We start from the raw sequence: 26293 nt of genomic DNA on the forward strand, positions 1-26293 counted from the left end.
ATTTCTATTACACCAGATGCATGGCCTGATAATTCCGCTCCAGGAGACGCGCTTGAGCTCAAGTGGGAGTTCGACGAGGACTCTCAACGTTACTATGTTTCCTTTCCTGATGATCAGTAGTGGTGCCCAGTTGGGGGTGATTGGGACCGTGTCGCACGTTGGGTTATCTTTTATTTTGGCGCCGTAGTCGGGCCATGAGTTTTTGGATGATGTAATGTTATTTATGTACTTGATTGACGTGGCGAGTGTAAGCCAACTATTTTATCTCCCCTTTATTATTTATATTACATGGGATGTTTGTGAAGATTGCCTAACTTGCGACATATGCCTTCAATGCGATTATGCCTCTAAGTTGTGCCTTGACACGTGGGAGATATAGTCGCATCGAGGGTGTTACAATTGGCTCATCCCCTTTCTCTGCTCTCCTCACCTACTCTGGATCATCGATCCCCTCGATTGCCGATGTGTTATAGCAATGTCGACAACCGCCTCCAAGATCACCGCCAACACGGCAAACGTGCACCACCTCCTCAAGGTCGAGGGCTACTCCAGCACATTGAGTGGGCAGCATATCGACTCTCTCCCTTTCACTGTCGGCAACCACTGTTGGAACCTCTGGTACTACCCCAACGGGGTAAGCGCGTTCGACGGGCGACCGACGCGGCGGAAAAACAGCACCCGCGCTGCCTGCCGTGCTTCCCCAAGGAGAAGAGCCAACCCTCGCCGTTGTTCAAGTCCAGAGACTTGCAGTTCCAGAGCTATGGCGTACAGGGATGCTGGAAGCTCATCAAGAGGAAGGATTTGGAGAAATCGAGGCAATTTAGGGCAATTCCTTCACGATTAGGTGTGACATCGACGTCATCAGCGGGTTTCGCCACCAGGAGGTCATGTCGGCCGCCAAGACCTTCGCGCTAAGGTCTTTCGTAGCTGTGCCACCAGTGGCGCAGCTTCATGGGGGCCAAAGGGGACCATCACCCCCTACTCTAGAAAAATTCTGAAGTGTACCCCTAATAGTATTAGGCTTGAATATCAAAGATTTCTCAGAGTTCATGCATAACTTATCTTTTTAGCCCCCTCAACTTTGGTTTGCCCCCTCACCAATCTTTATCAAGCTCCGCCGCTGCGTGTCACCGCCTGATCTGGGCCAGGACCTCCATGGCCTCCTCGAGACCGGGAGCGGCGCCGATGAGACGTTTGCCGCACGGTCTTCGGCGTTCAGCGCTGAGCTCCACGGCCCCACTGATGAGAGTGGCGGCATGGTGCGTGTGAACAAGATGGAGCCGTGGGTCTTCAAGGCGCTGCTTTCCTTCATGGACACTGGTTCCCTGTCCTTGCCGGAGACGATGACCAAGCAGGAGGAAGCCGCCTTCTTGCAACATCTGCCGGTGGCGGCGCACCGGTATGGCATGGAGAGGCTCAAGATGCTCTGCAAGGAGAGCCTGTGCAGGAGCATTGACGTCGGCACAACGACGAACTTGCTAGAATTGGCCGAACAACTCGGCTGCCATGGGCGCATGCTTTGATTTCCTGGGCCGCTTACCGGCGAACCTGAACGCGGCCGTGACCAGCGACGACTTCGAGCATCTGAGCGCGACCTGCCCCTCTGTGGTGAAGGAGATGATCGCCATCGGCTCGGCATCTCGACTGGTGCAGTGATTGACGCTTAGTGTGCTAGCAATGGCAGTTCGATCGATCATGGTTTAGATCGGCTCGACGAGTAGTAGGACTCCCTCTTCAGGAGCCCCGATATCACCCCCGCGTCGCTCTCCCAGGAGCGGCTCGGGCAGACCTGCACGAGCGGCGGCGGCTGATGCGTGTACGTCGGCGGTGTGGGCCTAGGAGCAGGGCGCGGTCCTGTGCCTTACCTCACGTGCCGGGGTCGCCTTCAACGCTGCTGGTGAAGGAAATATGCCCTAGAGGCAATAATAAAGTTATTATTTATTTCCTTATATCATGATAAATGTTTATTATTCATGCTAGAATTGTATTAACCGGAAACATAATACATGTGTGAATACATAGACAAACAGAGTGTCACTAGTATGCCTCTACTGGACTAGCTCGTTAATCAAAGATGGTTATGTTTCCTAACCATGGACAAAGAGTTGTCATTTGATTAATGGGATCACATCATTAGTTGAATGATCTGATTGACATGACCCATTCCATTAGCTTAGCACCCGATCGTTTAGTATGTTGCTATTCCTTTCTTCATGACTTATACATGTTCCTATGACTATGAGATTATGCAACTCCCGTTTGTCGGAGGAACACTTTGTGTGCTACCAAACGTCACAACGTAACTGGGTGATTATAAAGAAGCTCTACAGGTGTCTCCAAAGGTACATGTTGGGTTGGCGTATTTCGAGATTAGGATTTGTCACTCCGATTGTCGGAGAGGTATCTCTGGGCCCTCTCGGTAATGCACATCACTGAAGCCTTGCAAGCATTGCAACTAATGAGTTAGTTGCGGAATGATGTATTACGGAACGAGTAAAGATACTTGCCGTAACGAGATTGAACTAGGTATGGGATACCGACGATCGAATCTCGGGCAAGTAACATACCGATGACAAAGGGAACAACGTATGTTGTTATGCGGTCTGACCGATAAAAGATCTTCGTAGAATATGTAGGAGCCAATATGAGCATCCAGGTTCCGCTATTGGTTATTGACCAGAGACGTGTCTCGGTCATGTCTACATTGTTCTCGAACCCGTAGGGTCCGCACGCTTAAGGTTACGATGACAGTTATATTATGAGTTTATGCATTTTGATGTACCGAAGTTTGTTTGGAGTCCCGGATGTGATCACGGACATGACGAGGAGTCTCGAAATGGTCGATACATAAAGATTGATATATTGGAAGCCTATGTTTGGATATCGGAAGTGTTCCGGGTGAAATCGGGATTTTACCGGAGTACCGGGAGGTTACCGAAACCCCCCGGGAGGTATATGGGCCTTAGTGGAAGAGAGGAGAGGTGGCCAGAGATGGGCCGCGTGCCCCTCCCCCCCTTGGTCCGAATAGGACAAGGAGAGGGGGCCGGCCCCCCTTCCTCCTCTCTCTCTCCTCTTTTCCCCCTCCGTGAATCCTATTCCAACTAGGAAAGGGGGGGAGTCCTACTCCTGGAGGGAGTAGGACTCCTCCTGGCGTGCCTCCTCTTGGCCGGCCGGCCCCCCCCTTTGAGCCTTTATATACGGAGGCAAGGGGCAGCCCTAGAGATACAAGTTGATCCACGTGATCATATTCTTAGCCGTGTGCGCTGCCCCCTTCCACCATAGTCCTCGATAATATTGTAGCGGTGCTTAGGCGAAGCCCTGCGACAGTAGTACATCAAGATCGTCACCACGCTGTCGTGCTGACGGAACTCTTCCCCGACACTTTGCTGGATCGGAGTCCGGGGATCGTCATCGAGCTGAACATGTGCTAGAACTCGGAGGTGCCGTAGTTTCGGTGCTTGATCGGTCGGGCCGTGGAGACGTACGACTACATCAACCAAGTTAACGCTTCCGTTGTCGATCTACAAGGGTACGTAGATCACACTCTCCCCCTCTCGTTGCTATGCATCACCATGATCTTGCGTGTGCGTAGGAAATTTTTTGAAATTACTATGAAACCCAACAGTGGCATCCGAGCCTAGGTTTTATGTGTTGATGTTATATGCACGAGTAGAACACAAGTGAGTTGTGGGCGATATAAGTCATACTGCTTACCAGCATGTCATACTTTGGTTCGGCGGTATTATTGGACGAAGCGGCCCGGACCGACATTACGCGTACGCTTACGCGAGACCGGTTCTCCCGATGTGCTTTGCACAAAGGTGGCTAGCTGGTGACAGTTTCTCCAACTTTAGTTGAACCGAGTGTGGCTACGCCCGGTCCTTGCGAAGGTTAAAACAGCACCAACTTGACAAACTATCGTTGTGGTTTTGATGCGTAGGTAAGATTGGTTCTTGCTTAAGCCCGTAGCAGCCACGTAAAACTTGCAACAACAAAGTAGAGGACGTCTAACTTGCTTTTGCAGGGCATGTTGTGATGTGATATGGTCAAGACATGATGCTAAATTTTATTGTATGAGATGATCATGTTTTGTAACCGAGTTATCGGCAACTGGCAGGAGCCATATGGTTGTTGCTTTATTGTATGCAATGCAATCGCGCTGTAATGCTTTACTTTATCACTAAGCGGTAGCGATAGTCGTGGAAGCATAAGATTGGCGAGACGACAACGATGCTGCGATGGAGATCAAGGTGTCGTGCCGGTGACGATGGTGATCACGACGGTGCTTCAGAGATGGAGATCACAAGCACAAGATGATGATGGCCATATCATATCACTTATATTGATTGCATGTGATGTTTATATTTTATGCATCTTATCTTGCTTTGATTGACGGTAGCATTATAAGATGATCTCTCACTAATTATCAAGAAGTGTTCTCCTTGAGTATGCACCGTTGCGAAAGTTCTTCGTGCTGAGACACCACGTGATGATCGGGTGTGATAGGCTCTACGTTCAAATACAACGGGTGCAAAATAGTTGCACACACGGAATACTCAGGTTATACTTGACGAGCCAAGCATATACAGATATGGCCTCGGAACACGGAGACCGAAAGGTCGAGCGTGAATCATATAGTAGATATGATCAACATAGTGATGTTCACCAACGAAACTACTCCATCTCACGTGATGATCGGACATGGTTTAGTTGACTTGGATCACGTAATCACTTAGAGGATTAGAGGGATGTTTATCTAAGTGGGAGTTCTTTAAGTAATATGATTAATTGAACCTAAATTTATCATGAACTTAGTACCTGATAGTATCTTGCTTATGTATGTTTGATTGTAGATAGATGGCCCGTGCTGTTGTTCCGTTGAATTTTAATGCGTTCCTTGAGAAAGCAAAGTTGAAAGATGATGGTAGCAATTACACGGACTGGGTCCGTAACTTGAGGATTATCCTCATTGCTGCACAGAAGAATTACGTCCTGGAAGCACCGCTGGGTGCCAGGCCTACTGCTGGAGCAACACCAGATGTTATGAACGTCTGGCAGAGCAAAGCTGATGACTACTCGATAGTTCAATGTGCCATGCTTTACGGCTTAGAACCGGGACTTCAACGACGTTTTGAACGTCATGGGGCATATGAGATGTTCCAGGAGTTGAAGTTAATATTTCAAGCAAATGCCTGGATTGAGAGATATGAAGTATCCAATAAGTTCTATAGCTGCAAGATGGAGGAGAACAGTTATGTCAGTGAGCATATACTCAAGATGTCTGGGTATTGTAATCACTTGATTCAACTGGGAGTTAATCTTCCAGATGATAGCGTCATTGACATAATTCTCCAATCACTTCCACCAAGCTACAAGAGTTTCGTGATGAAGTATAATATGCAAGGGATGAATGTGACTATTCCCGAGCTCTTCGCAATGCTGAAAGCTGCGGAGGTAGAAATCAAGAAGGAGCATCAAGTGTTGATGGTCAACAAGACCACTAGTTTCAAGAAAAAGGGCAAAGGGAAGAAGAAGGGGAACTTCAAGAAGAACAGCAAGCAAGTTGCTGCTCGAGAGAAGAAACCCAAGTCTGGACCTAAGCCTGAAACTGAGTGCTTCTACTGCAAGCAGACTGGTCACTGGAAGCGGAACTGCCCCAAGTATTTGGCGGATAAGAAGGATGGCAAGGTGAACAAAGGTATATGTGATATACATGTTATTGATGTGTACCTTACTAATGCTCGCAGTAGCACCTGGGTATTTGATACTGGTTCTGTTGCTAATATTTGCAACTCGAAACAGGGACTACGGATTAAGCGAAGATTGGCTAAGGATGAGGTGACGATGCGCGTGGGAAACGGTTCCAAAGTCGATGTGATCGCGGTCGGCGCGCTACCTCTACATCTACCTTCGGGATTAATATTAGACCTAAATAATTGTTATTTGGTGCCAGCGTTAAGCATGAACATTATATCTGGATCTTGTTTGATGCGAGACGGTTATTCATTTAAATCAGAGAATAATGGTTGTTCTATTTATATGAGTAATATCTTTTATGGTCATGCACCCTTGAAGAATGGTCTATTCTTATTGAATCTCGATAGTAGTGACACACATATTCATAATGTTGAAGCCAAAAGATGCAGAGTTGATAATGATAGTGCAACTTATTTGTGGCACTGTCGTTTAGGTCATATCGGTGTAAAGCGCATGAAGAAACTCCATACTGATGGACTTTTGGAACCACTTGATTATGAATCACTTGGTACTTGCGAACTGTGCCTCATGGGCAAGATGACTAAAACGCCGTTCTCCGGTACTATGGAGAGAGCAACAGATTTGTTGGAAATCATACATACAGATGTATGTGGTCCGATGAATATTGAGGCTCGTGGCGGATATTGTTATTTTCTCACCTTCACAGATGACTTAAGCAGATATGGGTATATCTACTTAATGAAACATAAGTTTGAAACGTTTGAAAAGTTTAAAGAATTTCAGAGTGAAGTTGAAAATCATTGTAACAAGCAAATAAAGTTTCTACGATCTGATCGTGGAGGCAAATATTTGAGTTACGAGTTTGGTGTACATTTGAAACAATACGGAATAGTTTCGCAACTCACGCCACCCGGAACACCACAGCGTAATGGTGTGTCCGAACGTCGTAATCGTACTTTACTAGATATGGTGCGATCTATGATGTCTCTTACTGATTTACCGCTATCGTTTTGGGGTTATGCTTTGGAGATGGCCGCATTCACGTTAAATAGGGCACCATCAAAATCCGTTGAGACAACGCCTTATGAACTATGGTTTGGTAAGAAACCAAAGTTGTCGTTTCTGAAAGTTTGGGGCTGCGATGCTTATGTGAAAAAGCTTCAACCTGATAAGCTCGAACCCAAATCGGAGAAATGTGTCTTCATAGGATATCCAAAGGAGACTATTGGATACACCTTCTATCACAGATCCGAAGGCAAGACTTTTGTTGCTAAGTTCGGAAACTTTCTGGAGAAGGAGTTTCTCTCGAAAGAAGTGAGTGGGAGGAAAGTAGAACTTGACGAGGTAACTGTACCTGCTCCCTTATTGGAAAGTAGTGCATCACAGAAAACTATTTCTGTGACACCTACACCAATTAGTGAGGAAGCTAATGATAATGATCATGAAACTTCAGAACAAGATACTACTGAAACTCGTAGATCAACCAGAGTGAGATCCGCGCCAGAGTGGTACGTTAATCCTGTTCTGGAAGTCATGCTACTAGATCATGATGAACCTACGAACTATGAAGAAGCGATGGTGAGCCCAGATTCCGCAAAATGGCTTGAAGCCATGAAATCTGAGATGGGATCCATGTATGAGAACAAAGTGTGGACTTTGGTTGACTTGCCCAATGATCGGCAAGCAATTGAGAATAAATGGATCTTGAAGAAGAAGAAGACTAACGCCGACGGTAATATTACTGTCTACAAAGCTCGACTTGTCGCAAAAGGGTTTCGGCAAGTTCAAGGGATTGACTACAATGAGACCTTCTCACCCGTAGCGATGCTTAAGTCTGTCCGAATCATGTTAGCAATTGCCGCATTTTATGATTATGAAATTTGGCAGATGGATGTCAAAACTGCATTCCTGAATGGATTTCTGGAAGAAGAGTTGTATATGATGCAACCAGAAGGTTTTTTCGATCCAAAGGGAACTAACAAAGTGTGCAAGCTCCAGCGATCCATTTATGGACTGGTGCAAGCCTCTCGGAGTTGGAATAAACGCTTTGATAGTGTGATCAAAGCATTTGGTTTTATACAGACTTTCGGAGAAGCCTGTATTTACAAGAAAGTGAGTGGGAGCTCTGTAGCATTTCTGATATTATATGTGGATGACATATTACTGATTGGAAATGATATAGAATTTCTGGATAGCATAAAGGGATACTTGAATAAGAGTTTTTCAATGAAAGACCTCGGTGAAGCTACTTACATATTAGGCATTACGATCTATAGAGATAGATCAAGACGCTTAATTGGACTTTCACAAAGCACATACCTTGACAAAGTTTTGAAGAAGTTCAAAATGGATCAAGCAAAGAAAGGGTTCTTGCCTGTGTTACAAGGTGTAAATTTGAGTCAGACTCAATGCCCGACCACTGTAGAAGATAGAGAGAAAATGAAAGATGTTACCTATGCTTCAGCCATAGGCTCTATCATGTATGCAATGTTGTGTACCAGACCTGATGTGTGCCTTGCTATAAGTCTAGCAGGGAGGTACCAAAGTAATCCAGGAGTGGATCACTGGACAGCGGTTAAGAATATCCTGAAGTACCTGAAAAGGACTAAGGATATGTTTCTCGTATATGGAGGTGACAAAGAGCTCATCGTAAACAGTTACATTCATGCAAGCTTTGACACTGATCCGGACGATTCTAAATCGCAAACCGGATACGTGTTTACATTAAACGGTGGAGCTATCAGTTGGTGCAGTTCTAAACAAAGCGTCGTGGCGGGATCTACATGTGAAGCGGAGTACATAGCTGCTTCGGAAGCAGCAAACGAAGGAGTCTGGATGAAGGAGTTCATATCCGATCTAGGTGTCATACCTAGTGCTTCGGGTCCAATGAAAATCTTTTGTGACAATACTGGTGCAATTGCCTTGGCGAAGGAATCCAGATTTCACAAGAGAACCAAGCACATCAAGAGACGCTTCAATTCCATCCGGGATCTAGTCCAGGTGGGAGACATAGAGATTTGCAAGATACATACGGATCTGAATGTAGCAGACCCGTTGACTAAGCCTCTTCCACGAGCAAAACATGATCAGCACCAAGGCTCCATGGGTGTTAGAATCATTACTGTGTAATCTAGATTATTGACTCTAGTGCAAGTGGGAGACTGAAGGAAATATGCCCTAGAGGCAATAATAAAGTTATTATTTATTTCCTTATATCATGATAAATGTTTATTATTCATGCTAGAATTGTATTAACCGGAAACATAATACATGTGTGAATACATAGACAAACAGAGTGTCACTAGTATGCCTCTACTTGACTAGCTCGTTAATCAAAGATGGTTATGTTTCCTAACCATGGACAAAGAGTTGTTATTTGATTAACGGGATCACATCACTAGTTGAATGATCTGATTGACATGACCCATTCCATTAGCTTAGCACCCGATCGTTTAGTATGTTGCTATTGCTTTCTTCATGAATTATACATGCTCCTATGACTATGAGATTATGCAACTCCCGTTTGCCGGAGGAACACTTTGTGTGCTACCAAATGTCACAACGTAACTGGGTGATTATAAAGGAGCTCTACAGGTGTCTCCAAAGGTACATGTTGGGTTGGCGTATTTCGAGATTAGGATTTGTCACTCCGATTGTCGGAGAGGTATCTCTGGGCCCTCTCGGTACCGCACATCACTGAAGCCTTGCAAGCATTGCAACTAATGAGTTAGTTGCGGGATGATGTATTATGGGACGAGTAAAGAGACTTGCCGGTAACGAGATTGAACTAGGTATGGGATACCGACGATCGAATCTCGGGCAAGTAACATACCGATGACAAAGGGAACAACGTATGTTGTTATGCGGTCTGACCGATAAAAGATCTTCGTAGAATATGTAGGAGCCAATATGAGCATCCAGGTTCCGCTATTGGTTATTGACCAGAGACGTGTCTCGGTCATGTCTACATTGTTCTCGAACCCGTAGGGTCCGCACGCTTAAGGTTACGATGACAGTTATATTATGAGTTTATGCATTTTGATGTACCAAAGTTTGTTCGGAGTCCCGGATGTGATCACGGACATGACGAGGAGTCTCGAAATGGTCGAGACATAAAGATTGATATATTGGAAGCCTATGTTTGGATATCGGAAGTGTTCCGGGTGAAATCGGGATTTTACCCGAGTACCGGGAGGTTACCGGAACGCCCCGGGAGGTATATGGGCCTTAGTGGGCCTTAGTGGAAGAGAGGAGAGGTGTCCAGAGATGGGCCGCACGCCCCTCCCCCCCCTTGGTCCGAATAGGACAAGGAGAGGGGGCCGGCCCCCCTTCCTCCTCTCTCTCTCCTCTTTTCCCCCTCCGCGAATCCTATTCCAACTAGGAAAGGGGGGAGTCCTACTCCCGGAGGGAGTAGGACTCCTCCAGGCGCGCCTCCTCTTGGCCGGCCGCCCCCCCCCTTTGAGCCTTTATATACGGAGGCAAGGGGCACCCCTAGAGACAGAAGTTGATCCACGTGATCATATTCTTAGCCGTGTGCGGTGCCCCCTTCCACCATAGTCCTTGATAATATTGTAGCGGTGCTTAGGCGAAGCCCTGCGACGGTAGTACATCAAGATCGTCACCACGCCGTCGTGCTGACGGAACTCTTCCCAGACACTTTGCTGGATCGGAGTCCGGGGATCGTCATCGAGTTGAACGTGTGCTAGAACTCGGAGGTGCCGTAGTTTCGATGCTTGATCGGTCGGGCCGTGGAGACGTACGACTACATCAACCAAGTTAATGCTTCCGTTGTCGATCTACAAGGGTACGTAGATCACACTCTCCCCCTCTCGTTGCTATGCATCACCATGATCTTGCGTGTGCGTAGGAATTTTTTTGAAATTACTACGAAACCCAACAGCTGGAGGCTGGCAGCTGCGGCTGGGGGTGGCGGCCGGTTCTCACGGTGACCGGATGCCGGGGCGGCGGCCCCGGAGCTTGGTGGTGTTCCTGCTCGGCACTAGGCGAGCGGTGGAGGGGCATGGGGCGCGCGGCGGCGGGCCTCGGCAGGTGGTGGTGGGCGCTGGGCTCGTGGCGACGCTCCGTCGTGTGCAGGCGGCGGCGGCCCCTATGCGCGGTCGGCAGCTCCCTCTCTGACCCGGACGACGCGGGGGGTGGCGGCCGCCCGGCGTGCCCGGCGATCTGGATGCGGTTGGGCCGGCGACTCGCTGGTTTGCCGGAGATCTAGGGGCATCATCGTCTCCGACTCGATCTGCTTCGGTTTGTGCTAGATCCGGTACAGGGAGATAGCCGTCATCTCCCGGTGCTGGCTACATGGATCTGGCGACGACGGCTGGACCCTTGGTCTAGTCTTCAACAGAGAAGGCGGCGGTCCGAGCACAAGAAGCGGATGAAGTTCTTCGAACAGATCTGGGTGAAAACCTGCTCTTGGCTAGATGCCAAAGCCGACGATGGCGGCGCTCTAGGGTGTCGTTCCCTTCTTGAAGGCATCGCCGTGGAGAAGTTCTAGACTACGATCTGCTACCTTCGGGGGAAACCCTATATCGATAGATCAAAAGACGGCGACGTGTTTGTGTCGTTTCCCCCTTGGGGGCGTCTTTCTTGAAGGTGTACGCGGGCTCGAGGGACCAGTGGACGACGTGTTTGGTGGAGTGGTGCTTCATCATGCACATTGATAGTGATAGATCTCGATGGCTTGGCGCTCTGGAGATTAGGCGTCTGATGTGCGATGATGGACTCGTGTAGGAGGGTGACGCTGTCTGGAGTCGTGGTGGCGTCGACAGCAGCTAGACCGGGCAAGGTAGATGCAACAGTACATCACTGAAGATGGATTGGTGGCAGGTGGCTGCGGCGGCCTCATACACGGCAGGCGTCCTGATTGAGGAGTGTGCCGGACTGGTGAGTGCCCCATACACGGCAGGCGTCCTGGTTGGGACCTCAGGTCTTAGATGTTAGGTTTGACTGCGAGGTATATTTGGTATTAGGCCTAGACTATCAGCATCCATTCATCAACTGGATATGAGTAGCGACAGATGTTACCTAGACGGTGACTTTAGTTTTACTGTTGTATCACTTTGTAAGGTCTTCTGTGAATAATTAATAAAGTGGCTGCATGCATTATCCAAATGCAGAGGCCGGGAGTCCTCCTCCATTTCTAAAAAAAATCTCGTCAAGTATATGACTGCATTAGATTTAGATTAATCGGTAACAATGTGCACTTTTAATGCGTCGGGACCAACATTGCTTTAGCAGACGCCCAAAAAAGCACGCAGTGCAAATTGTGAAATGCGCGCAATCCGGAGCCCAAAATATACTGCGCTCGATAGCGTTTTTCAGTGCGTGTCCAAAACTTTTTAGCACACGCAATATTTTACAGCATCTGTTGGAGCTATTCGGTGCCAAAAAAACAATTTTTTTCACGCACGGTGCTTCTTTTTGCCGCCTATTGAAGATGCTCTGTATACAATGAAAGAAAGAAACCGGAGAGATCATATTACCATGAGTTCTTGAGAGAGTATGAGGGTACATATGGTACACCAATATTCCTTAGTCAAAACATTCGGGAAGTAGGGGGTAAACTTACCGTTAAATCTTTTAACAAGGATTGCCGTCACCTTGTTGCTAAAGCAGTGTCCAAGTTTTGAGAGCTAAAAGATACTACTTCCTCCGATCCCAAATAAGTGCCGGAGGAGACAAATTTGACAATTTTGATCTGTGGATGAAATCATTTCATAAAATGAACTGTTTTTAGAAGAATTTCACTTAACTGACCTTTTTGAGTGGCGCCTGACACGAAGGCGTTATACTATATTGTGCAACGCTTGACAGATATGCAGCGCCTAAAAGCTAGGCGCCATACTATATAGTGTAGCGCCTAGCCTTTAGGCGTTGCATTAGTGCTTGCCTACAAAATGAAGCATCCACTAGTGCAACGCCTAGAGGCTAGGCGCTACACTATATAGTGTGGCGCCTAGCTCTCAGATGCTGCACACTGACTTAGTAATTTTTGGATCACACACGTGCAACGACTGCCAGTCAGGCGCTGCACAGTACAGTGTGACGCCTTCGTGTCGGTCGCCATTTAAAAAGGTCAGCTGGATGAAATTTTTTCAAGAGCAGTTTATTTTGTGAAATGATTTTATTCACAGATTAAAATTGTCAAATTTGCCGCCGGAGGAAGTAGAAAGAACGGGTGCTTCACCGAAGCGCGCCATTGTTTAATGGCATCGTAATAGTGTAGGGTCCTCAAAGAATAGGCGTTTGATGGCATGGTAATAATGCAGGTTCCTCAAGGATAGGCTAGCATACGTCATATCGATTACTACTAATCTAGAAGGAATCTCTCCTGGAGTCCTGGTTTGCATGCATGTTCTCCGGCATGGTAACTAACCTGATGTGTGTAAATCAAGCTCAAATGTACTACATGCTCATATGAATTGCTATTGTCGTAGAGTTAGATGAACATATACACAAGCCGACAAGCCTAATTTATTGCTTGCTGAGGAACAACTCCGAATTTTCACAAGTCTATCAATCACAAACAACTCAAACATATGTGAATATTTATAAAAGTAACATTAAATTAAAACCCATTAATTTCATATATCAAATATGACTAGGACCATATTTTTCTAAACCATATACTACACCAGATCAGGTTCAGCGGAAAAGGTTCGTCCATACGTTGCCCAGGCTGCCCGCCGCGTCGATACTGGGCATATCAACCGCCATCCACCTCCTTAGCTCCATCCCTGTCGCTTGTGATTCCCACCTAAGATCTTTAGCAATGATGAAAGCTATTTCCATATTAATTAACAATCAAAAACTGAAAAATAGTGCTTTCTAGTTCTATCTACTTTTGATCTGTCGTGTTCTAATAAGAGGTAAATACACCAGGAGTCATAGAACTTGCATGTGACGGTCAGTTTGGTGCACAAAGTTGTAAAATACGTGTTTCTGGTCATCAAACTTGCACAAACGTTCATATACGGTCACATTTCATGTACGCAGACGTATTCATGGCCTATGTGGCATGCCAGCATGGCCAGGGCCCACTGTAAGCCCATCACGCATGGTAGATCTGTAGGCTTTTTCTTTATTTACATATTATGCACCTATTTTTTTAACTTATTAAGCCCCTAAAATAAAATGATTTTTTATTTACGTATAAAGCCCCTAAAATAAAATGGAAAAATAAGGGATGGTTCGGTTACAAACTAGGGACGTGCCCCTACTAGGCTTGGGTTAACAACCACCAAACCAATGACCATTCATGTCTAGATAGCACGAATAGTTTTTATATCATATAACACGGCCGAAAAATCAATTTTGCAAGAAATGTAACCCCAAAAAAGGGAGCACCATGGCTCGACTATGTGACCTCGTGGTCAACTTTAACTAAGATTACCACCGGGCTTCGACAACACAACATATCAAATGGGATAAATATTTTTCATGTTGTTATTCCTTCTTGTTCTATGTAAGAAAAAAAATTATATTACTTTGTTTGTGATATTTAATAAATGTTTATGTGTTACAAAAAAAGGTGTGTGACATTTAAAAAAAATAAACATTGTAAACCAAATTTGTGTAATTAAAAATGATATGTTGCATTTTAAAAATGTTCATGCATTCCAAAAAAACTGGTCATGACATTTTTTAAATGCCTATACAATGTATAAAACAGTTTGTGTAGCTTTAAAATGTTTCGTACCATCCGAAAATGTTAAAAACATAGTTGAAAAAAGTTTCAAGACTTTTCAAAACTTGTATTTGAAAAAAATGCCAATCATACACTTAAAAAGTATTAAGCATATATTTTTTGAATACTCCAAACATAGATGTATAGTGGAGTATTTAAAATATATGTGTATCAAAACATAGATGTATACTGGAGTATTTAAAACATCAAAAGATATATGTATCACATGGAGTATATGTTTCAATACACATAAGTTTCAAAACTTGTATTTGAAAAAATGTTAATATGGACGTGTTGTGTTGATTAACATTTTTCCAAATACAAGTTTTTGAAACTTTTTAAAATGCCGCGTACCTTTTTTGTAACACATAAATATTTTTTGAAAGTCACAAACACAAGAATATAAATTGTTTTCTTACATCTGGACGTGTTGTGTTGTCAGTGGTAATGTTAGTTAACCTTGAGCACAAGGTCACATGGTCGAGCCACGGTGCTCATTTTTTCCGTGTTACATTTCTTGTAAAAATTATTTTCAGTTAATGTTTATATGATACAGAAATTAGTCATGCTACATAGACATGAATTATCAATAGTCTGGTGGTTGTCCATGTATGACTACTAGGGCACGTTGAAGCTTCAAGACCCCACATCGCTTGTTTTTTCATTTTATTTTTAGGGGCTTAATACGAAAATAAAAAAGCCAAAGGCTTCTCTGCAGATCTACATGCTACAGCGGATGACAATGGGCCCTGGCCACACTGGAATGCCACATAGCCGTGTACATGAAATGTGATCGTATATGAACGCTTGTACAAGTTTGATGACCGGAAACATGTATTTTACAAGTTTGTGCACTAAACTGACCATCACGTGCAAGTTCTATGACTTCGGGTGTATTTACCTCTTCTAATAAGTATCATCTATCCAGCGGTGGTATCATGCTAAAAACGAATTTCAATATCGATAATGTAAGTGTCGTTGCTATTCCATAGTTCACATCTAGCAGATCATGCCCTTTTAATAGATCATATATATACACGCATCAGGATCATGCTTCATATATATGCACGCAAGAGAAACAAAGTCACATATAGCAGGCAGGAGAAATATTGTTTTGTTTTAAGTTAATCATGATCGACACCACAAATAAATTCACATATAGCAGATTTTAAAAATGTACTAGAATTTTTATGCGTTCATCCGCCACAGTCCACCGTGCCCCCGCCCTCCCGGATCAGCCCCTCCCTCCCACCGTGCCCCCCGACCCTCCCTGTGCCGCCCCTTCCATGCCCAGCCGGATCCGATGACATCGGTCTTCATCGCCCCCACCCATGCCACTTCCCACGATCTGCCCATCATTTCTGCTCAGGGCTGGCCCTATGTTTTGAAGGGCCCTAGGGCGAAGTCGATGACATGGGCCCTTAAGGCTCTCTCTTTATATATATTCTCTTGCAACAAAAAAAATTTAATTTTTAGTTACACATTTTTTGTTTGAGATTACATGATGTCTAATAATGATTGTTGAAAGACTTGGAAGAAAAGGAAAATAGTGACATCTTTGACTATTAGTAATTTATGTTGAGTATCATTGTTATTTAGGAAACGTAGGATAGCGTAGGATTTATTCTATCTTGACTTGTACTCCAAGATAACCATGTACTCCTATATATATATATACCCATGAGGCTCAAGCAATAAAACAATCATTCCACCAATTCTCCTCTTCCCTTCTAACATGGTATCAGACTAACCGATCCAAACCTTATCCACCGCTTCCGCCCTGCACGCCGCTCCCGGGGCGGTCAGCCTCCATGACCGCCGCCGGGGGCCATGCCGCCCGGACCTAGGGTTTGTCCGCCGGTCGTGTTGATTGGCTGCCTTAGAGAGTCTTTTTTCTGATTCTTGATCCGAGTTTTTCTTTCTCACACCGGTCTGCGTTTCTTCCTAATTTTCTGATCTAAGATCGGTTTGCGTTGCCCGCCGCCATTCATCATCTAGAACGTGTCTCTACTCCGACCTCGACAACAACTCCCGCCTTCACCGGGATCTGTTGCTGCCGACGTCCCAGGTTCACGCGTGTGTGGTGTTGCAGTGGCCGGTTGCACCGTCATTGACTGGCATGTCGTCTCGCATGCGGGCGTGGTGTAGCCGGCCGCTCGCGCATGCTCATCAGGCCACGTCGATCTACACTGGTTGTGAATCATGCAACCTGCAAGTCTCGCTACTTGCATGTGGGCTGCATCATGTTCGGGTATGCTTGGGTGCATGCATGCATCCATGCACAAGGCCGGTTCCGGTCGGCTGCACCACTGCTTGCATCCGAGCGCGTCTCGTCGTTCGTCCACGTCTTCTCGATCTTGCTGGCCGTGTTTTCGGTTTAATCAGCAGTCTGCACGCAGCTTCGCGGGTCTATGAAGATCATCATCCAGTATGAACGCCTCTTCACTGATCGAGCAACGGGCTATTGCTCTGTCACCTCATAGAGCGCAGCGTCGCCGCCTGGTGGTACTCCTGCGATTGCATCGACCGTGTGCTACCGCTGCGTCGCCCTTTGGGCCATAGTGCCGTGGCCCGCGGTCCACTGCCGCCTCGAGGTCGTTCAATTCAGGCGTCCCTGTGACTGCACCGACCCTTGCAATGTTGGTGCGTAACCCATCGGGTCGTAGTGAGCGTGGCACGCGGTTCGTGCCGCCGCCCTGAGGTCTTCCCCGTCGTCGCCCCGATCCACGCGCTGCTGCTGCGTAGCCCCTTCGGGACGTAGCGCCGCGGCACGCGGTTCACTTTGCCGTCCACGCGCGTCGACTTTTGTGTGGTATGCGCCGCGTCACCTTCCTAGACGCGGGAACGCCACTGTCCGCGCTAATCTTCATCACGCTGTCGGGTTCTTCTTCGCCTACTTCGAGCACCGCCGCCGCATTCTTCACCTAGCCGTCGCCGCCTCCTCAGGCCGCCGCCGCTCTTCTTCCCGGTCCACGGTGACTACCTCGACACCGGCCACCCCGACTTGACATCGACCACGGCGTCCCTTGCACGGCTAGCTCGACCACGGCTACACCGCCCTACGCTCTCGGCTACATCGACATCGGCACAAAGGGTTACCGCCTTGCTTGAGCAACCTTATCGGTTTCCATTCCAGCCACGACTTTCGCGATGCGTCGACCGTTATGACTAGGGGGGTCAGTCGGTTTGCCTTCGGATTCTTCTCCAGCCTCATCGTCTGCGTCGCTACCGTTGTGATTGCGGGGGATTTAAGTATCGTTGTTATTTAGGAAATGTAGGATAGCGTAGGATTTATTCTACCTTGACTTGTACTCCAAGATGACCATGTACTCCTATATATATGCCCATGAGGCTCAAGCAATAAAACAACCATTCCACCAATTCTCCTCTTCCCTTCTAACAATTTAGAATCAATCTCCTTGCCATTTGGATTGTCAGTACCAGATGAAGGCTCATTTTTTCTTCCTTTTTATTGTCCTCATTCACGTAGGGTCGGCCCTGTGTTTTGAAGGGCCCTAGGGCGAAGTCGATGACATGGGCCCTTAAGGCTCTCTCTTTATATATATTCTCTTGCAACAAAAATAATTAATTTTCAGTCACACATTTTTTGTTTCAGATTACATGATGTCTAATAATGATTGTTGAAAGACTTGTAAGAAAGGGAAATAGTGACATCTTTGACAATTAGTAATTTAGAATCAATCTCCTTGCCATTTTGATTGTCAGTGCCAGATGAAGGCTCAGTTTTTCTTCGTTTTTATTGTCCTCACTCACTGAATTTCTGCTTGCAAAACAGAGCAAGCAACACCCTCATCTACATTTATTGACCCTGTTTCTTGGAGCTATGTCGTCATCATTCAAGAGTTATTCTGTTGGTCAGTAACAGAAAAAAAAAATCTCTCTCTATATATCTAAATGCATTCTATGTGCAGACTCTATTTCCCCTTCACCGTCAATCAAGATGATTTAAAATTATGTTTTCATAAAAAAATTCAACATCAAAATCAACTGTTTTCCTAAACGATTGTCATTTCTTGTCGCCCACCGTTTGGTGGGCAACGTGCGGCCAGCTGTACCCCTATATATTCTAGGTATAAGATGGCACCACCTTATACTCCCTAATATAAGTAGATTGTGTGAATGCATGTGATAAGGACATTCTCTTTTGGTGGTTTTGACATGTTTTCCCAAAATAGAAACACCTTTTGTCATTGGTAATCATACTATTCTTATTAATGAAAAGCGGTGTTGTTGTTGTTGTTAAACAATCATTTGATCAATGTATGGTGAAGGCCCATTCTTTCTGTCTTTCAAGATAACGTGAGACCCTAGCCTATAATGTCGTTACACATCCTTTCGTCTTACACACACCGGATGTATGAAAGTGCCTCTAACTTTTTATCTGCTCCGGCTAGATCATGCTATCAGTGGCCTAGAAGTGAGTTTGGGCAGTTGCAAGCACCCACATCAGGTTATGTAAGGTGTCATGTTCTTGAAATGGAGCAATTATGACTACTCACCGTACTCATACAACAGTTAGGTTACTAAATATCTGTTACTCCTTTTAGGTTATCAAATGTAGAATATGTGTTGTTTAATTTTTCATTTTCTTATCCAAGAAAGGTTCTCGATGATTTGCTAAAACTGCACTATGGTCAATTTGCACAATAAATTCTTATGCAAACTCTCTTACGACATCAAGATGCACATGCCACGTGTAAAATTACTAGTATCACAAGATTACTAGTATCACCAAACGTACATGTATACTATATCAACATCGGGTAGGTAGCTTGATGTAACTGAGTGTTGAAAGATTTGGCAAACAAACGGTGACAATCATAAACCCCATCGTAAAGGCCTATCGTCCATGGTGCTTCATATATTTTTGTCTAGTGTTTGTTGAGAGATGCTGAGATCGGTTGTGAGATTGAGTGATGAGCCCAACTTTATAACATTGTGGATGCGCATGAACTCGCCAAAGGTGAGGGTGCGGTAGCGTCTGGGGTTTCCTTCACTGACGAACTCCTCCGCTGGGCCGACGAGGCAATCTGCATCAGGCTGGATGAAAACCCCCACTGACGTTCGTGGCATCACCGGGTTGGTCATCACCCGGTGCTCAATGCTCTTTAGCACCCCGTTGGTCACAACCTGCAAGAGCGAACCAACATATATAGTGATGATTCGATCCACCGATACTTGAATGAACAACTTGCTCTGTTGAGAAATGATGTATTAACTCAAGTTGCAAGCCGAAGTTGACGACAAAGGCATTTGGCACGGGCTCAACGGTAATCCGATCGCCCTTGTATGAGACCTGCAAGCCAGGGACAGCACCGGGTAGGAGGAGCGTGATGAGGTTCCGGTCACAGTGTGGCGGCAGCCCAAGGCCGAGTCCCGGATCCAGGTTTGAGCATGACGGGTAGTGGTTAAGGCCAATGATGGTTTCACTACCACCGAGGGGCCCCTCGAAGTAGTTGTGGCGGAGCCCCAACCCATTCCCATGCCTCTTGTGAGCACGATCAACTTCTCGACAACCTCCCTATAACCAAGCGAAATCACAAGCAATAAATTAAGATTACCTCTCCACCACACATGTATGCATATGATGGATGAATCGGCATGGAATTATGACAACAGATGGTTTCATCGACTAGACAAAAACTAGCGAGTTATGATATGGGAGAGCTTATGCTACCGGAGTCCTTGGGGTTTGTCGGGCCAGTGATTCTTGCTGTCTCCCACGGGGAAGGTGCAGGTGAGGCGGAGGCAGTCCGTCCAGTACTTGTCGCCGCCGGTCTCAAAGGTGCTGCCGGAGAAGAGCCGGTTGGGCTTGCATCTGTCGTCTGAGTAGAAGGGTGCCACATCCGGCGCCGGCAGGCGGAAGAACTCGCACACCGCCTCCATGTCCCACATCGCATGCTCAGGGACGCCGTGGTTGACCACCTGCACGCATATGCGCATGCTTACACGTACTTTCTCTGTAGTGATCTAAACGCTCTTATATTTTTTACCGGAGTAATAAATATACTGATGCTTGCTACCACTAGACGTCTATTAGTACATACGTAATGAAATACCCGTGGCAAATTAATCAAGACAAGATGCTTGGCGTGGTGGTGGTTAAATTGGTCTGACCTGGAAGAAACCAAGCTCCTTGCCAGCGTCAAGGACGGCACGGCGGACCTCGTCGCGGCCGAGGGAGAGGTTGATGATGGGAAGAGAGACGGCCGGCGGCGGGACAAGCAGTTCGTGGGACGGGGCTGAGGAGACCAGCTTCTCCATGGGAATAGCAAGGCAACAAGAACGAACTGGAGTAGGGCTAGCTCGTGTTATCTGATTGCACTGCACTTACTGCTGCTGCCTGGCATGGTTTTCATAGGCTTGGAGATGGACGACGGAGAGGTTTTAGCCGTGTCAGCAATTTGCTCCGTAGGGGTGGATGTAAAGTTCGAAGCTCCACGAGCTTAACGAGCGGTCGTTTGATAGGCTCGTTCAGCTCGTGCTCATTTGTTAATGAACTGAGATAATATTTATTTTTAGTTTGTTAAACTAGCTAGCTTAACAATGCGAACAAATGTCTCGCGAGTAGCCCCTTAAGCTCACTAATAGTAATGTTTTTGTAGACCCGCTCAACTAATCAGAAGTGGCCAGGCGAACTCAACAAGGCCACTCGACATGTTCTCTTGTTGCATCACCCCAGTCTTATATTTTTCGTTGCACCGTGGAAAGATATTAGGTGAGTTGCGATCACGAGACACCGGCTTCCTCCTTCTCTTGAATCATGTTTGATCCTTCTCTAGTGAACCCGGTTGCATGGGGGGCATGGAGAACAGACCCTTCCCTGGTGGGCCCCGGGTGCATCATGGGGTTGGCATGGAGGACGGAACACATGGTGATGCCCGGCGGGTGATTGCAAAATGAAACTGATATTTTCTAAACATGAGCAAACAATTTGTATTTCGGTAGTCATGATCGGTTCTATGTCTTCTTCTCCATGATTCGACCGCCTTTCGTGGTCTTCAGAGTTTGTACAGTCCCTTTTCAGCATTTTCTTCTCCGCGAGGCGATTTGCTTCACAGTTTGCGGCCGATGGCGCCTCCTGGTCCGGAGGCTTCCCGGCCATTGCTTCTACGAATTCCTGGGTTTAAACAAGTTCGCTTCGTTGAGGCGAAAGCCAAAGGAGACATCGAGCTATGGTCAAGATGCGCCAAACGGTGGAAGCAGGAGGAAGAATACTTTGGCACCAACCAAAATTTTAATGTAATTTTATTTTTCTATAATGGTGTGTTTGTAAAGATATGCGATACTTAATACTTCATCTCTTCTGGTATAGAGAGCATATCTCAATTTTTTTTTGGTTTTTCCATTTTGTAAGTGCCATATTTATTACTCTCCATCATATGTTCTGATTTCGAGTTAGATTAAATCGTTGCATGCAAGTATTAAGAGAAAACTCACCAATGCACACAAAAGTTTTTGGTCATTTAGTGGTCACACATGCATGTGTTGCAATTAATGCATTGATAAACATATTTTTTGAGTAAAACAAGCACATTAATTGCGTAATTTTTGTAAACTACAAAAAATATTATACCACTCACAATCTACGTTCGTTGGTGAGATTTTTGAATTTATCACTTTAAACCAAAAGGGAGGGAGTATATGGCCTTGGGTACAAAGGACACACATCCTGAAGTACCACTGCTTAATATATCTTGGGTAGTCTGCAAAATTCTCAATTAGCCAGTTTTGAATCTGGAGACGGCTACATAACATCATTCCAAAACCTTGCTCTTGAGTTTATTTCTTCCGGATTGAGACAATCAGACCATTTCTTCATAGCAGGTTGATGGAGAATGAGCAGTAAAGAAATAAGCAAGGCATATAAACTGTAACTCTTGATTGATTAACTTTCATTAATAATATTTGGGGTTGTTTTAGGATGAAACTTAATAAAGTAACTGAAAAGTATTACTTTTAATCGAGGCATCATAATTGGAGTTGATGGCATCAAATTATCGGATAATGATTTCTCAAACCTGTAAAATACTCCCTTCATACACTAGTAGAAAAGGGGGCTTTGGTCCAGGCCGGGTAAGCCCATTAGTCCCGGTTCAGTCCAGAACCGGGACCAATGGGTGCATTTATCCCGGTTCGTGCGGCTAAGGCATTAGTCCCGGTTCACCTGGGCCCTTTAGTCCCGGTTGGTGCCACGAACCGGGACTAAAGGGTGCGATGCCCATTAGTCCCGGTTGGTGGCACCAACCGGTACTAAAGGCTAGACCTTTAGTCCCGGTTGGTGCCACCAACCGGGACTAATGGGCTTTGAGGCATTAGTACCGGTTCATGGCACGAACCGGTACTAAAGGTCCCATTTTCAAACTCCCCCCCCCCCCCCCCGGACCGCCTTTTCAGTTTTAGAAAAAACAAAAGAAAATGATGGAAATGTCAAAAAAATAAAATAAAATAAGTTTCCCATGTGATATGTGGTCTAGTTGTTGGGAAAATTTACAAATATGAATTTCGACTTTATTTACAAAATCTCTCTGGAATTTGCAAAATGGGCATAACTTTTGTGTACGAACTCGGATTAAAAAGTTTTTTATATGAAAAATCATCTACTCGAAAAGTTACATCCAATGGGGACTGCCTACGGCCTGTTTGCAAATTTGTAGAATCCTCAAATTCCAAAAGGAAAAAAGTTATGCTCAAATTTCAGTTTTTTTAAATTTTCATTAAATCTGGTCAAACTATGGTCAAACTACTTATTCAAGAAGTATTAGTGTTACTAAATAATTATTCAAGAATATTAGTGTTATTAAATAATTATTTCAGTTTTTTTGAATTTTGGTCAAATCTGGTCAAACTATGGTCAAACCGTGGTCAAACAATGGTCAAACTACTTATTCAAGAAATATTAGTGTTACTAAAAAATTATTGTTTTTTAGAACAATAGTTTCAAACTCAAACAGTGAAATGTGTGACTTCATGCTCAAGCTAAACTCCTGAGGGTTAATATGATTGACATCTTACTATTGTCAGGAAAACAACGAGTGCAAACTTGAAAACGAGGGAGAATAGAACCCGGAAGTTAAGCGTGCTCAGGCTGGGGGAGTGGGAGGATGGGTGACCGTCCGGAAAGTTAGATGATTTGGAATGATGAGGGGTGATTAGAGATTAAATTGAGCAGTGATGAGGGGTGATTAGAGATTAAAGGTTAAAATAATTCAGAAATTTGAAAATAAAAAAAATAAAAAAAATCAGAAAATTTCCTTTAGTACCGGTTGGTGTTACCAACCGGGACTAAAGGGTCAAGGCATTAGTACCGACCCTTTAGTCCCGGTTCAAACCAGAACCGGAACTAAAGGCCCTTACGAACCGGAACTAAAGGCCCTTTTTCTACTAGTGATACCAAAACTAGCCTAAAAAGGCATCTTATATTTTGATACGGAGGTAGTACATCTTAGCCAAGAGGTTACAACATATACCCAAACTGTACGACTGAAGAAGGCAACAACGCTGATTGTGAAAAGTAACCCCTACTACATCATGTTAACGGGTAATACAACAAAAAAGACATATATATCTTTTACTTTTAGCTTAATAGATGCAGCAATGTTTTTCAAAAGTATGGCTGCCATTAATAGAGACTTTTCTCAAGAAATAATTCCTGCTATTTGTTTTATTTCCACATGTACCGTGTTCTTGAAAGGTGTCACTTCATGTCAGCAGAGATAATGACCGTTTGAGTTCAGTGATGTCTCTTGGAAAAAATAATCATGAAGCAGATTGTCAATACATTGCAAAGAGAAAGTATATGATTTGAACGCATACATTATGGGAGTACCATTTTTTTCATTCCATATGCACCTGCATGCCCTGAATCCATTGTAAAAAGGCCAGCAATGTAATCCAACCAAAATACGTGTGCAAGCTTTGCAGCCCTCTACAAGTTTTTTCCTTGGTTTTGTTGCTCGAATAGGCTCTGCGTACCGGACCAACATAGTTTCTCCTTTAGTATTATATTAAGCTGTAATATATTGGGCCGGAAACAACAAAATATGGAGAGAAGGGCATAAATGTACTCTATGCACACATGAAAGGAGGGGGCAGAATGAATCTCCATGAAAAATGCTAATCTATGTGGGAGCCATGGATGAACCTCGTACAGGGATGCTGCAACCGAAGGAAATAGCCTCTGGTATTCCTGCGAGAAAGACATACAATCAGAAGAACATTCGAACCAAAGCCATATTTCTGAATTGAACAATGAACCGAGGCAGAAGCCAACAAAATGAACACCAATCATGTAATGGCAAAAATCTACCGTGGGGCCAGAAAGTTGACTACAAGCCACCGAAATCAGATTCGCAGATGATAAATGGGCAAATGAAGCAAAGATCTCTGTGTAGTAGCTTCATGAGTTAGATAGATAAATGGGCCAATAAGCCCACTCAATGGCAGGCCTTTGAAAAAGTCTCCAGAATAGCGGCCTATTAGGACAGCCAGCCCAATTGCGGTAAATCGGTGCTCAAACAAAGATCTGAAGGTTAGATACTGTTCAAACACGAAATCCAACGGCCAAAATCGCTGGAAGCGTGGGCTCAGTTTTACTGTCATAAATGTGCTTAACTATAGATAAATACATGATAACATATCCAATTTTCTACGTGTGGCTATTTAAACCTCCATACATTCAGCCAAACATGACAGTGGGAAGAAAATGACTTTCGTTAGAAAAGTGCACGATGTCTTCAAACACTGTTGCACGCCTCTGTTTGTCTTTGCTTCCTTCGATCACGCTCTGGTAGAAAAAAATGGCAAGCAATGTGAAACAAACGGGAAAATAGTCGGCAATAAATACTATTCCTCCGTCCCAAAATAATACTCCCTCTGCACTAACTTTAATGCAAAGTTATATTAAAGTTGAGACACTTGTTTTAGGACAAAGGGAGTAGTTTTGTTCACATGTAACAAAGAGCACAATATACTATTTTGATTCAATGAAAACAATTTTACCATGAAAACGTGCGTCACAAGCAACATCAGGCAATTAGAGCTCTAAGCAAAGAAGGGGGCCAATCCTCCTTAGCCTCGAACTGAAGATTAATACTCAGGTCAGTAAATTTAATTCTCAATAACACCATGCTCTCTAGTTTTAAAAAGCCCATATGCAATTGAGGTCTTCAATTGAAATTGGGTCCCTATCAGGCCAACAATTTCTTAAAGCCCTCTCATTTAATTCTATGGCAAAGGGGCCATGCATGTCATGGCTAGGAGACACAAAGTAAATGCAGTCATAACCAAATTAAAAACAAGAAGAAAAATACGGAATGAAATAGGACGCCAAGAGCCAGGGACCCGTTCGCTAGTTAGAATGGCACTTGCAAATGGCTCAGCTGGTAGTTTCTTCATTGGGGGCGGCAATTTTCAAAACTGCCATGGCAGTTTGTTTAAATCTGGGGAGTTCTTGCTGTAGAATTGCGACTATCTAATCCCGATCAGACGGTTCTGGGGCGTTTGTGGGATTTCGTCCCCATGGAACATTCCCTAGATAGCATTACTGATGAAATAATGTTGCTTGGAGGCAAAGGAGACCAAGTAGGTCACACCTGGAACACAAAAGAAGAGTAGTAATAATAGAATTAAAGAAAACAGAACATATAAGGAAGGAAATAATCTCCACACGCATGGACCAATGAAATAATCTTGCTTGGAGGCAAAGGAGATCAATTAGGTCACGCCTGGAACACAAAAGGAGAGGCAAAACATATAAGGCTGGTTGTAATGGGGAGTATCATATAGTAGTATCATACATACGATACTAGTGTATGATACTACCTTCCTAATGCATAATATCATACTTCCTCC

At 44.9% G+C, this 26293-nt stretch overlaps 1 protein-coding gene and 1 pseudogene across 1 annotated transcript; one reads left to right on the plus strand and one right to left on the minus strand.

Annotated features, from left to right (window-relative positions):
• Positions 1-475: 475 nt before the first annotated feature.
• Positions 476-1523, plus strand: LOC147981009 (BTB/POZ and MATH domain-containing protein 1-like). The gene is made up of 2 exons (XM_087515833.1): positions 476-634; positions 1071-1523. Exons 1-2 carry the CDS (start codon positions 476-478, stop codon positions 1521-1523), a joined length of 612 nt encoding a protein of 203 aa, XP_087371959.1.
• Positions 1524-19297: 17774 nt separating this feature from the next.
• Positions 19298-20704, minus strand: LOC125548978 (2'-deoxymugineic-acid 2'-dioxygenase-like; annotated as a pseudogene).
• Positions 20705-26293: the final 5589 nt, after the last annotated feature.

The sequence above is a fragment of the Triticum urartu genome, chromosome 3A (genome assembly GCF_056163025.1).
Source record: "Triticum urartu cultivar PI428250 chromosome 3A, HENAU_Tu73, whole genome shotgun sequence".
Taxonomy (NCBI): domain Eukaryota; kingdom Viridiplantae; phylum Streptophyta; class Magnoliopsida; order Poales; family Poaceae; genus Triticum; species Triticum urartu.

Excerpts from the sequence above, each read along its gene's own strand:
- LOC147981009 (XM_087515833.1), top strand. The coding sequence starts at position 476 with ATGTCGACAACCGCCTCCAAGATCACCGCCAACACGGCAAACGTGCAC. Across the intron at positions 635-1,070 it reads TCTGGTACTACCCCAACGGG|CCCCCTCAACTTTGGTTTGC; the intron begins GTAAGCGCGTTC and ends TTATCTTTTTAG.